At 36.1% G+C, this 13,943-nt stretch overlaps 1 protein-coding gene across 1 annotated transcript in view; it reads right to left on the reverse strand.

Annotated features, from left to right (window-relative positions):
* TRAM1 (translocation associated membrane protein 1) overlaps nt 1-13,943 on the reverse strand; it is a 35,015-nt gene that overhangs the window by 11,858 nt on the left and 9,214 nt on the right. Inside the window, exons 3-8 of the mRNA XM_519803.9 lie at nt 12,780-12,901; nt 12,541-12,657; nt 10,911-10,969; nt 9,154-9,238; nt 1,794-1,864; nt 1,583-1,687 (exon numbers count right to left, since the gene is read on the reverse strand). Of these exons, the coding sequence (XP_519803.1) occupies nt 1,583-1,687; nt 1,794-1,864; nt 9,154-9,238; nt 10,911-10,969; nt 12,541-12,657; nt 12,780-12,901 (559 nt within the window). The remainder of the gene's footprint in view (nt 1-1,582; nt 1,688-1,793; nt 1,865-9,153; nt 9,239-10,910; nt 10,970-12,540; nt 12,658-12,779; nt 12,902-13,943) is intronic.

A 13,943-nucleotide genomic window follows, 5' to 3' on the forward strand; every position in this document is an offset into this window, starting at 1 on the left:
AAAACCCTAGAAGAAAACCTAGGCAATACCATTCAGGACATAGGCATGGGCAAGGACTTCATGTCTAAAACACCAAAAGCAATGGCAACAAAAGCCAAAATTGACAAATGGGATCGAATTAAACTAAAGAGCTCTGCACAGCAAAAGAAACTACCATCAGAGTGAACAGGCAACCTACAAAATGGGAGAAAATTTTCACAATCTACTCATCTGACAAAGGGCTAATATCCAGAATCTACAATGAACTCAAACAAATTTACAAGAAAAAAACAAACAACCCCATCAAAAAGTGGGCAAAGGATATGAACAGACACTTCTCAAAAGAAGATATTTATGCAGCCAAAAAACACATGAAAAAATGCTCATCATCACTGGCCATCAGAGAAATGCAATTCAAAACCACAATGAGATACCATCTCACACCAGTTAGAATGGTGATCATTAAAAAGTCAGGAAACAACAGGTGCTGGAGAGGATGTGGAGAAATAGGAACACTTTTACACTGTTGCTGGGACTGTAAACTAGTTCAACCATTGTGGAAGTCAGTGTGGCGATTCCTCAGGGATCTAGAACTAGAAATACCATTTGACCCAGCAATCCCATTACTGGGTATATACCCAAATGATTATAAATCATGCTGCTATAAAGATACATGCACACGTATGTTTATTGCGGCACTATTCACAATAGCAAAGACTTGGAACCAACCCAAATGTCCAACAATGATAGACTGGATTAAGAAAATGTGGCACATATACACCATGGAATACTACGCAGCCATAAAAAATGAAGAGTTCATGTCCTTTGTAGGGACATGGATGAAACTGGAAACCATCATTCTCAGCAAACTATCGCAAAGACAAAAAACCAAACACCACATGTTCTCACTCATAGGTGGGAACTGAACAATGAGAACACATGGACACAGGAGGGGGAACATCACACTCTGGGGACTGTTGTGGGGTGGGGGGAGGGGGGAGGGATAGCATTAGGAGATATACCTAATGCTAAATGACGAGTTAATGGGTGCAGCACACCAACATGGCACTTGTATACATATGTAACAAACCTGCACATTGTGCACATGTACCCTAAAACTTAAAGTATAATAATAATAAAATTAAAAAAAAAAAAGAGTCCCAGTTTTATTTTTAAGACAACTTTGCACTCTTTACAAGTTACACCTCTCCAATTCTGTTTTCAGTTCAATTTCACCATCAATATATTTTAGTTATCTATAAGGCTAATTATCTATTGTTTCACTTTCTTCTGAGAGTTCACTTCTCTATCACTCCTCCAAAAGAAAAACCATGCAACAAACAAAGTAAAAGTTATAACAGAAAAGTAAACCCAAGAAGCCTTCAAAATTGCAAGATACAATACAGTATCTCTCTAGCTGAGAAAGCCTCCATTTTAGAGAGTAAAATACAAAGTCTGAATTGCTAAATAATTTCGTTTTATTTAAAGCGGCTACTGATCGCTTAAAAAGTTAATATAATGGCCTAAAGAATGGATCTTGGCAATGTTAGGCACTGACTTTAAATACCTAGTACACGAGAAATAGAATGGCTAAACAACTTACCCTTTCTGATACTTTTCATTGCTAAAATAAAACAGGCGGGAAATGTGGAAAAGAAATTCAACAAAATAATGTAGCACCAGAAGAACAAGTCCTAGATGATTCAAGCTGTTAAAAGAGCAAATTAAAAATGGGAATATTAATTATCAATTAAGACAGGTCAGCATACTATCTGCCCAGCCTACTTACACACCCATGAAATATCCCAACTCACTTCAAAAGGTAAGCTCCACCAATGTGGAAGAGGTAAAGACCAATGTAGACAAGCTGACGAGGAATATCTTCCTGTAAAAAAATACATTATAGATTAAAACATGCTAAAACATTTCCTTTCCTTTTTTTAAGAGGTGTGGTCTTGCTATGTTGCCCAGGTTGGTCTCAAAACCTTGGACTCAAGAGATCCCCCAACCTTGGCCTTCCAAAGGGTTAGGATTTCAGGCGTGACCCACTGTGCTTGGCTCATTTCTGTTCTTTAAGAGTAACTGAAAAATGTAGAAGTAGGAGATCTGAAAGCTATTCTGCTCCCACCCCACCCCAATCTCTCATCCTCAATTAGGTATATAGCATTAGCAAGTCACTTAACCTCTGCTGGCTTCAGTTATTTCATCCATAAAATGTGAATACTTAGATTTGCTTCAATCAGATAAACTCAAAATCCCTTTTAGAGCTAAGATCTATGGCTCTTTTTCCTAATGAATGTGTATTAAATGACACAATATTCATCATAGTTACATGCTGACAATTTGATGTTCCTCTAATATTAAAATTGTTATGTTCATAGTAGTAGAGACACTTCTGTTTACCTAAAATAGGATTCACATTTTCAGCTCATGCTTTAGTCCCTTGTCAGTCATTACAACAAGTTTTTTTGTATTCTCATTTATACTATTCCTTAATTGTATATTCTTTTTCCTCAATTACTTTGCAAGCCCAACTACCTAGATTTTATTTTTACTTCTTTTTTTCTCCCACAGTTATCTAGTTGAGCTGGTTATCTCAGAAACAGTATTTTTAGAAAACAAAAGCCAAGACCCACTAGTGGGGCCAGGTGTGATGGTTCATGCCTGTAATCCCAGCACTCTGGGAGGCTGAGGTGGGAGGATCATTTGAGGCCAGGAGTTTGAGATCAACCTGGGCAACACAGCAAGACCCCGTCTCTACAAAAACTACAATTAGCTAGGCGTGGTGGTATGCAACTGTAGTCCCAGCTACTCAGGAGGCAGACACGGGAGGAGCATCACTTGAACACAAGAGTTCGAGGTTACAGTAAGCTATGATCATGCCACTGTACTCCAGCTTGGGTGACAGAGCAAGACTCCGTCTTTTAAAAAAAAGACCTATTAGTGGATCATGAAATCAATTTAGGGGTCACACCAGCATCTTTTAAAACATGAAATAAAATAGAAAATGTGGCCAGGCACCATGACTCACACTTGTCATCCCAGCACTTTGGGAGGCTGAGACAGGAGGATTGCTTGAAGCCAGGCGTTTGAGTCTAGCCTGGGCAACAGAGAGAGACCCCATCTCTACAAAAAAATGTTTTAAAAATTAGCCAGGCATGGTGGCATGTGCCTGTAGTCCTAGCTATTTGGGAAGCTGAGGCAGAAAGATTGCTTGAGCCCAGGAGTTCAAGGATGCAGTGAGCTAGGATTGTGACTGCACTCCAGCCTGGGCGGCAGAGCGAGACTCTGTCTCAAAAAGAAAAAAAAAGAAAAAGAAAATGCTAGAGTATATAGCACATTGTATTATGAAAATTGTATTCCACATTTTACACACACATAAACACACAATGAATTATGATGTAAAAAGTTTTTCATCTTTGGTTGCAGTAAAAATGTTTACAAAACACTGACAGTGATAAGCTCAACATGCCAGCCTACTGACGGAATTTCCTTTGTTGTAGCAGTTTTCTTCGTATGTATAAGGATTATATTAGTCTAGTTAGTACTATTCATGTTCTACAGCTACTAATTAGAACGATGGAAATGATGGGTTGCTGCTGGCAGGCTGAACTGTGTTCCTCTGCAGCCTCACTAAACTTATCTCTTGCATTTAGCACAGTTGAGTGCAGGTCTACTGGTCCTCCATTTCTCTGTGTTTCAGTACTGAGAGCTACTTTACCAAATCTTTTGAGGAGTAGAGATTTTTTGAAGTCTAGTTTTGAAATGGAAAACTCTTCTCTAGTAAGCATGGCGCAAAGATCAAGTTTTAGGTAGAACATAAGACAGTCTGAATATTACTATTTACAGTACTGTATTTTGGGACTCTTAGGAAAATTGATACCAAGTTTACAGTCATTCTTCCAACGGAAGAGAGAAGTATCTCTGAAAATAGACGGTCTTAAGATCCTCTCTACATAATTTGTAAATTTCCAATGAAATATTTCAGCTTACAAAAGGAAGGAGAAAGGGTGTTGAGATAACATGCAACCACAAGGGAACCTCTCTTCTCCCATTATAATAATCTCAGAAAAGCTCACTTAGTATTATCAATGCAATTTGATGTACAATGCATGTAGAAGTGCCACTACATATATGCCAGTGTTTCCCAGTGTGGTGTGTACATTGGTACTGAATAAAATGATTGCAGACAGTACACAATGAAATACTTTTATTTAACTGTAACTAAAATTTTAAATAAAGTGGTGGATCACGCCTGTAATAACAGCCCTTTGGGAGGCTGATGCAGGTGGATTGCTTGAGCCCAGGAGTTCGAAACCAGCCTTGGCAACATGGCGAAACTCCATCTCTAAAAAAATACAAAAAATTAGCCAAGCATAGTGGTGCATGCCTGTACTTCCAGCCACTTGGGAGGCTGAAGTAGTAGGATTGCTTAAGCCTGGCAGGTTGAGGCTGCAGCTGCAGTGAGCCGTGATTGTGGCCACTGCACTCCAGCATGGGTGATAGAGCAAGACCTTGTCTCAAAACAAAACAAAACAAAAACCCAAAATATTTTGTTATTTAATATACCTTAATAATTAAAATGTCAAAAGTATGAATTAGTAGTATGTGAATATGGTAAAGCAGGAAGGTGGCACATAAATGACTAGGTATAAAAAATATTGCCATATTCTTTCATATGTGTTACTCAATGCTCCACATTTCAGAGGAGAAAACAGACCAAGAAAACCCTTAAAACTTATGAGGGAAGTGTTTTAGTTTTTAACTGGTGATTGAACTCATTTCATTGCATAAAAACTTGGGTAAGGCAATGTAAAAAAAAAAAACTAATTTGCTGGAAAAACTATAATGTAACTACTTAGGAGGATTTTTTTTTTTAATTTAAAAGAAATACAAGTAAGTTTTTAAAATTCACACTGGTCAATTAGCAGAGAACCTAAGCTGCCTACTCTTTTCTTCTCTGACAAGACTAAAAACACTATTATAAATTACAAACAAACTACAATTCAAAAAGCCATTCCATTTCTGATCTTTTGTCTTTAAATTTCAACCCAATTAGGTGGAGCGCAGTTGTGCTTGACATTAGCTAAGGAAAAATCCATAGAGTTTCTTTCCTAAGTTCAGATTCAACTTTGTATCTTAGCCCCATACCTCCTTTTTAAAAAATAGAAACATGGTCTCACTATGTTACTCAGGCTGGAGTGCAGTGGCTATTCACAGGTGCAATTATAGTGCACTGTAGCCTCCAACTCCAGGGCTCAAGTGATCCTGCTATCTCAGCCTCCTGAGTAACTGGGACTACAGGCATGCACCACTGTGCCCAGTAGCCTTTCCTTTTGGATAGTCAACCGAGTCAATAATAATAGAGGGTAAAATGCCATCACTAGGTTCTATCTTCACAACCATCAAATGCCTATGCAAAAGTTTTAAAAATAGTATCTATTGCTTTCAAAAAGGATTATCAAGAAACCTTTTTCTAAGTAATGGTCCATTCAGCTTTGCACAAATTGACTAGTGTCTCTAAAGCAGTGTTTGTACACTCAAAGCTTACCACAGAAAAAGTAAATTAGTAAGAGAATGGGTAAATACTTGTGTCACTTACTAGCTGAGGGACCTTAGGCAAGCTAATTAATCTCTCTGTATAATGGGGATAACAACAACAATAATACAAAAAAAAAAAAAAAAAAGATGAGTAGAATACCACAAGGGGTGGTAGGAATTGTGGCTAACTTAACAAACACCCTACATAAAGGTATTCCCAAATGATTACAAAAAATACATGGAAGTAGGGGTAGTGTACCATGAGTTTTATTTTATTTTTTAGAGATGAGTCTCATTACATTGCCCAGGCTGGTCTCAAACTCCTGGAATCAAGCCATCCCCTTGCCTCAGCCTCCCCAGTAGCCAGGACTACAGGTGTGTGCCACCATGCCTGGCTTACCATGATTTTTAAAATGATAAATTTTATCTAGAAAATGGCTACTTTTTAGTATTCCTGTGGTAGGCCAGCCTCCCTCAATGTTCTCCATTTCCTCTGGGGTTACAGCCCTGATGGCACGGTGTTCACATGTCTGAGGCCGACAACAAAGCCTTGCCTAGCACCAGCACAATGGTCGCTGGATGTACACATTTACATGGGTTGTGGGGGAAGGGAGAGAACAGAGAAGGCTGGGTGAAATCATAACAAATTCTAAAATCGTAAATAACTTCAAGTGCCATTTTCAGTTGTTATTCCAACATGTTTATTAAAAAATATAACATACTTCAAAAAATTTATTTTTATAAAGAACACATTTCTTGACTACTCTATACTGAAAAATAAACAAAGCTGAATATCAAATATATGCCCCAAATATAAGGCAAAGATCTCCCCCCAAACCCCAGATGGTACATCTTATAATTAAATCTTTACAAAGCTCTGCATTATAGAGCTCTGTATTAATTATCTTGAACAAATAAATGTTTGTGTAAGACACATACACCCGAAAACTTCAATCAATGTCATTTTTAAAGGTTTATAAGGTCTAATGAAGGAACCAGTGAGACAGAAGTAAAGATGACGTCATGATGTGGAAAAAATGTCATCAGATTAAAAAAAAGTGGTTCTAGTGATGATGAATGACAGATACTAACATCAAAGTTGCATACGAAAAGTGTAATGAAACTTTCATGAAGTAGGAAGAGGGAAAATACTATTTCTAATACTTTATATGATATGCAATTATAGGTATGTATAATTATATGTATGTATAATTAAACTAAAATTGAATATTAGAAATAAAACATTTGGCTATTTCATGACTTCCCTAAAAGCTCATATATTCAAGCTGTCTAAGAAATATTTTGAATCTTCTCATGGGCAAAATGGAGAACTGTTTATATACACAGTATATGTAATTTAAGTTTTCTCTTTGAAAGAAACTAAGTTATTTGTGACTAACACACCTCTTGAACTGCTACTAACAGCATTCCTTTCTTTCCTATTTGTCTGTATTATTGGTTCAAAACAATCACTGTACTAGTTTCTTCCAGTAAAGAGTTCCAAAAATAATTTTCATAGAGTAAATTTTAAGAAACTGTTTAACACATATGCAGCTGCTACTTTCAAATTATGTTAATTACTTGAAACAGTTACTTTCAACTGTCATATGCAGGTGTTAAAAATAGTTTCAGTTAAGTTCTGAGTTATGCAAATTATTCCATAAAAATTAGATTGCGTTTCTGGAGAAGTGCCATCTGGCAGGAACTGATAAGGAAAGAGCTTCAGGAACTAAAATGAACAATTACTTTGAAATGTCCCTTCTTACTTACCATAGTCAATGAAGAAGATATAGACATGGATTAATAATGAAATCCAGAGGTATTTGTTCATGAGTATACAAATACCTTAAGAAGGCTTTAAATATCTGAGCCATGCTACTAAGACATCAAGAAACTATGATACTCTCAGTAGCGCTGTCCAATAGAACTTTCTGCAATCATGGAAATGTTCCATATCTCCTCTGTTCAAAATGGTACATACTAGCCACAGTAGCTAATAAGCACTTGAAATGTGGCTACTGGGGCTAAAAAAGTCAATTTCGTTTTTGTTTTTTAAGTTCATGTAGATGTGACTAGTAGTTAGCATTTTGGACAATACAGCTCCACAATATCTATGATTCACATTAGGAGCTTACTAAACATGGAAGGGCTACTGGAATCTGGGCCTAACAATTTTATCTGAAGACACTTCTAAATCAAGGGTTTAAAAATAAAAGGTCTTCATCCTATTCCTTACAATCAATATAGCTGGAGAAACAATCTACTTTATAAAAGAAATCAGCATAAAAAGAACTTAAGTACCATAGCATATGGCCTTTAATTTGGTGCTGTTTTCTAATCCTAGCAGACAACATGAGTAACGACAGATACACAGAACACAGACACGAAACAGTAGGAAATCAAGTGCCTAGTCCATGAATTAACTATTTGTAGCACACATAAAAATAGTGTTTTATGGCTTTTGAGTAGGCAAAGATAAACTAGTCACCAGACTGGCTGTCACACTTTTACTCCAGGTTTCTCAAAGGGGATTTAAAAAAAAAAAAGAAATTTTAAATGCGGAGAAATGTAAACATATACACAACAGACAGAAAAGATTCTGACATACCCGTAACTCAATCATTATTAATAAACGATCAGACTTGTTTCATCTATATCCCTCTTCACTTTCCTTCACCTGGTATTATTTTGAAGTAAAATCCCACATAGGATTTCATATATGAGAATTAAAAAAAAAAAAAACCTCCCAGAAAAAAGGGAAATGAAAGTGCCTGATTAATTTATCCGAGGGAAGAGGTGTTCCAGGAAAAAGAAGTGATGTGCTGGGATTACAAAACTAGAGACTATCAGTGTGCATGAAGCATAAGGAGTAAGCAGAGAAAGAGGTCCCCGAGAAAAGATGGTGGCGATGGGAGAAACTCTCAGGGCACAGTTGAGCAGCATTACTCTAGTTTAAAGTAATAGGGAGCCAATACAGGTTTCAGAAGGGAGAGGGTAAAGAAAACGACTTTTGTGATAGCATGGAACCCGACTTCAGAAGCACTGAGGGTAAAACTAGGAAGGAGGATTTTGCAGTGCTCCAGCAGTTTACTTATTTGTTCAAATAAAACAAACAAATATCCTTTCCACATGCTAAAAAGGGAATGCTCTACCCATTTCAAGAGAGGCTTTGCTGGTGAATATTTAAATATATTTTACTTTTTTTTCCAATACTGAATTTTGCTTTAGGACTTACACACAGAACTGTTAGTTGTAATGTGACTAATCCTTTTTGGCTCACTTGTGAAATAATTTGCTAAGAATATCAGTAAGATAAAACAAATATTACATTTAAAAATTAGTTTAAATTTTAATTTACATTACCACTAACATAATTTTAAGACAAGCCATTAACATATCAAATGTAAAAAATCTAAGCTAAAATACTGACTGAAGGTTTTTTTTTTTTTTTTCAAGAAATGCTTAAGGATTTTAGGCTTTGTGGAAAGGGGGTTGGTGGGAGAATGATGGGGTAAGAGTTGAGGTAAGAAGAATGGAGGAAGGGCAAACGTAAGAAAATACTTAATTTTAGAAAAAATTTTTCAAAAAAAAAAAAGACAAGACATTTTTTAACACTACAAAATCCCAGCTTACTTTTTTGGTTTTCTGGAAGTAGAGTTCAGGAAAAGCATGAAGCCAGTAAGCCAGCTGTGATATGTAGAAAAACTTCATTTGAAATCTGTACAACACAAGAAAATGAAGAGTACCTTTTAAAGCATAATTTTTTAAAAAAACAGTAAACAAATACTGGAAATCAGGATATACTAAGTAACTACCTTTGTGTCATCATTCCATACAGTATCTGTGCACCTTTAAACAACTCTTCAACAACCTCTTTCCCCATCTCCCTGTGACAGTCCCACCATTGGACAAGACCCCTGGATTAAACAGCAGGCAAAGATACTATCTGCAGAAAGCTATTGACATGTAAGCCAGTTGGGAGGAGTCAGAGCCCCTATTAGTTCATTAATACTGACTATTATGTCATGTTAGCTACTGAAAACATAACCCACATGTCTATACAGTTTCATCAAGACAAGAAGGGGAAAAAGACTGACACAAAAGCAAAGGCTCATAGATTAATAATCACCTGAAACTGGAATAATCCCAATTTCAAATATCCTCTGTTTTTTTTTTTTTTCTTAGGCAAATATGGTAACTGTACCTGGTTGGAACATGGAGAAAGCCCCAAATAAATGGAGGCAGAGCTAGGATTAAAGACAGTCAGAATAAGGCACACAAGGGCTCTCCAGGAGCTATATCATAATCAGTCTAGAACCAATACTCTCCTCTTGACATTATATCCCTCTAGCCCTTCTGCTTCCTCTTTATTCTCCCTTCTCCTTCTCCTCTAGAAGTCTAAAATAGAAAACACAAAGCCAGCCTAATTTCTTGGTGGTTGGGGTGGAGAGAATACAGTCCCACATAAATATAATATTTACAAAGTTCGTTGAACTAATAAAACTTTAGAAATCAGAGTATGATTCAGTAGAGTGGGTATTACTGCTAGACTTAAAATACCCACAGTCAGGTTATTCCCTTCTTTCCTTCGTATCTTCTCCCTTCTCCAATTCTCACATCACAATGTATTTACTAAATACTGTGTAGGTGACAAGCACTTGCAATGTACCTGGCACAATGAAGGATATAAAATAGTTTTTACTGCTACCAAGGCACATATAGTCTTAGTGGGTATGGGCACAATACAAGACTTACAAAAATGAGACAATTATAGAACAATCAAAACAATATATAGACACTACATCAAATTTCTACCAAAATGACAAATATGGGGATACAAAAGACCAATACAGGCTAAAATAGCAAGGAAAATTAATATAGAATAGTTGTACTAGAGCTGGGCTCGAATAATGAATTATTCAGACGTCCTTGTAACCACTGAGCACTTTAACCCAGCAGCACTGTACAGACTAGAGAAATAAAAAAGAAACAATTCCTAACCTCAAGAAGCTTATAATAGGAGAAAGAAAGGAAGATGTGAAAAGAGACAGGGGGTGGGGACAAAGAAAAGGAACAAAAATATAGAGAAGATGGAGTCATAAAAAGGAGAAAGTATGAGTGAAAAGAAGGGAAAAGAAGCGAGTACCAAATTAAGTTATGTTAAAATCAGTTGTCTCAAGCTTACAAAGATGTTGAAAAGATTAGAATAGAAACATTAAAAAAAGGTACACAGCTTTTTTTTTCTTACGGCAGTGGGACTGTCAAAGACATATTTTCATCTATTTTATGCATTTGCCTAAGGTCCTAAAGAGAATAACAAGAATGAATTCTGATTAATAGTGACATGACCATGGTCCTTAACAAAGAAAGGGCTGCTAAAAATGACTTACGTCATCAGGTTATGGGGATAAGCCCTCCATAAGATAGTTGGGTCAGAGATGTAGTTTTCCTAAGAAAGAAGATATAAAAATTAACCTGTGAGCATAATGCAAACTTCTTGGAAAATAAGGCATTACTTTCATTTCTCAAACATTTACAGGTCCCTATAGCAGGTTGCAAAGAACCCACTAATGTCAAAATCCTTAGTTGTTTTAGTTATTTTCAAGCCAATTTGAGTTGGTTACTTGAGCAAAATGAAAATCAATGATAGAAATGAGATATGGAATCAGGTAAGACATAATTCCTGGCCCTAAAAAATCTTTCAATTCCATAGAATAAAAATACACGTACACAAACAAACATAAAACCACCAATAAGAGGCACAACAGTGACCAGGAGAGAAGAATTTTGTCTTAGGTAATCAGAAGATTTCAGGAAAAGTTTGTAGCATCTGACAGGAGACAAAGGATCAGGGTGCTACCGAGTTTTATGGAATTACGTCAATAAAATACTGCCCCAATTTTTTTCTTAGATAATCAGATCTACTCAGTGAGAATTACTGCATATGTAAAAAAAAAAAAAAAAAAAAAAGATTAAAAAATAAAATCTAAAGTGATTTTTTTAAGAGTATTTTCCCACAGAAGTATAACTTTTATGTTTTTTTAAAAAAATTTATAATAGTTTTTAAACTACAATTTACATATTACCTATAAAGTATTATTAAAGCAGCACAGTAAAATGGAATGAGCAATGGAATAAAAAGCTGAATTTTAGTCTACTTCCAACATGAAGTGCTTTACCCTGGAAAACTCACTGTTATTCATCTCTAATACAGTGATTAGAAAGAATTATGTGTCTGACAAACTCAAAAATATGTAAACTATGGAACACCATATAAATTTAAGGGATTGTTATCACTAATATTAAAGCAAATACTGCCTTTCTTTTTCTCATTAGTTAGAGTGATACAACTAAAGGTTTTGATTGCCATAACTGAAAAGTTATACAACATTTAAGAAGCTTGGAAAACACTGGGGCTGTTTTTAAAGGAGGAAATGACTGTGAACATTACAACTCATGTAACCTACGCTTTTTGCTGATACAGAGGTATCTGTAAACCACTATAAGATACAAAAGTAAGGCCGGGCCTGGTGGCTCAAGCCTGTAATCCCAGCACTTTGGGAGGCCGAGGCGGGTGGATCACGAGGTCAGGAGTTCGAGACCATCCTCGCCAACATGGTGAAACCTTGTTTCTACTAAAAATACAAAAATTAGCTGGGCGTGGTGGCGTGCGTCTGTAGTCCCAGCTACTTGGGAAGCTGAGGCAGGAGAATCGCTTGAACCCGGGAGGCGGAGGTTGCAGTGAGCCGAGATCATGCCACTGCACTCCAGCCTGGAGACAGAGCGAGACTCTGTCTCAAAAAAAAAAAAAAAAAAAAAAAAGATATAAAAGTAACATTCAGAGTGACTAAAAATGAATAAGCCTTTCTGAAACAGTAAACATAGTTTAGAATTTTTGCTGTATAAAAAAATACCTAAAACAGATTTATCACTGAAACTCTTAACTTAATACTATTTCATTAGCAGAGTTTCTAATCTTAGATAAGGAAGGAGAACAACAACCTAAGAGGACATACTTACAGAGATGAGAATGAATGTGCCCCAAACACAGGCAAAAAGGTAGAACGCACTAAGCTGACCAGATTCATTAAACTTGCTGTGTTTTGTTTTGGAGAAGTGCATTCGCCTGTTAATTTTCTAAAAATAAAAACAGCCATTAGTAATTAAGAATAAATTATAAATTATATTTAATATACGACTAGCAGATTATGGAGAGCTAGTACTTTATAAAGTATAGATTTCTAAGACTGCATACTTACATCCAACATATACTCTTGAATTACGGCATGAATAATTATCGCCACTAGCATGTAGAAGAAAACGGTAGCCAAATCTTTGATGCCATAGTAATAAAGGGACACTGATTCAGTAGCTTGTTCTTCTGAAGACCAAAAAGGACACAAATACACAAAAATATACACAAGGTTATAAAAACAGCATTAAGTACAACATAGTTATGGAAACAAAGAAGAATAACCTAATAAAAAAGTTCTATATTAACATCATAAATAACGTGGTCTTGGACATCTTGAGTCTTAGAGGGGCAATGAAAATCAAGACTATCTAGAAATCTAAAGCTTTAGAAATTACTTACAAAGACTTGACACATGTTAGTCACAGCCACCAAAGACCAAAAAACAGGGAAGGGGAGGCCACACTCAATAAACTGATACTATCCCAGGGGTATAAATTAGGTTGATAAAGTTATACTTAGCCTATTGACCTATTTTTTTCAAAGGGCTTTTGAAACTTTCTACTTCTACTTTCTAACTACACACTAAATTATGATTCTGATGAAAAAGCTGATTTGACCTGTATTTGATTTAGTTTTGATCTATAAGCAGCAGAGATAAAGGCAACTACTAAAGTTGTTTTTAATCCTTGCAATTGCTATAATTTTTCAAAACAAATCTTTATCAAATACTTGTGAATTGCTGACACTTATTCTCAAACTTTATGTTTATGGGGAACATATACATAAAAGAGCTTTATTCTTCTCTGGCATATTCAAATTTCAAAACAGTATTGTAGTTTTGAGTAACCTGATAACTAAATCACTAAATTAAATATTTACAAAACTGTACATAACTGAACAAAAACCCAACTCAGGGGCTAGATGCAGTGGCTCACCCCTGTAATCCCAACACTTAGGGAGGCAAGGATTGCTTGAGGCCCAAATTCAAGACTGACCTAGGTAGTATAGTGAGACTCCATCTCTACAGTAAATTGAAAAATTAGCTGGGCGTGGTGGTGTGCCCTTGTAGTCCCACCTACTTGGGAGGCTGACCTGGGAGGATCATTTGAGCCCAGAAGCTGGAGGCTGCAGTGAGCTACGATCACGCCACAGCACTCCTGCCTAGGTAACACATTTGGCAAGACCCTGTCATCTCTTAAAAACACACATATAAATAACAGCAACAACA

The sequence above is a fragment of the Pan troglodytes genome, chromosome 7 (genome assembly GCF_028858775.2).
Source record: "Pan troglodytes isolate AG18354 chromosome 7, NHGRI_mPanTro3-v2.0_pri, whole genome shotgun sequence".
Taxonomy (NCBI): domain Eukaryota; kingdom Metazoa; phylum Chordata; class Mammalia; order Primates; family Hominidae; genus Pan; species Pan troglodytes.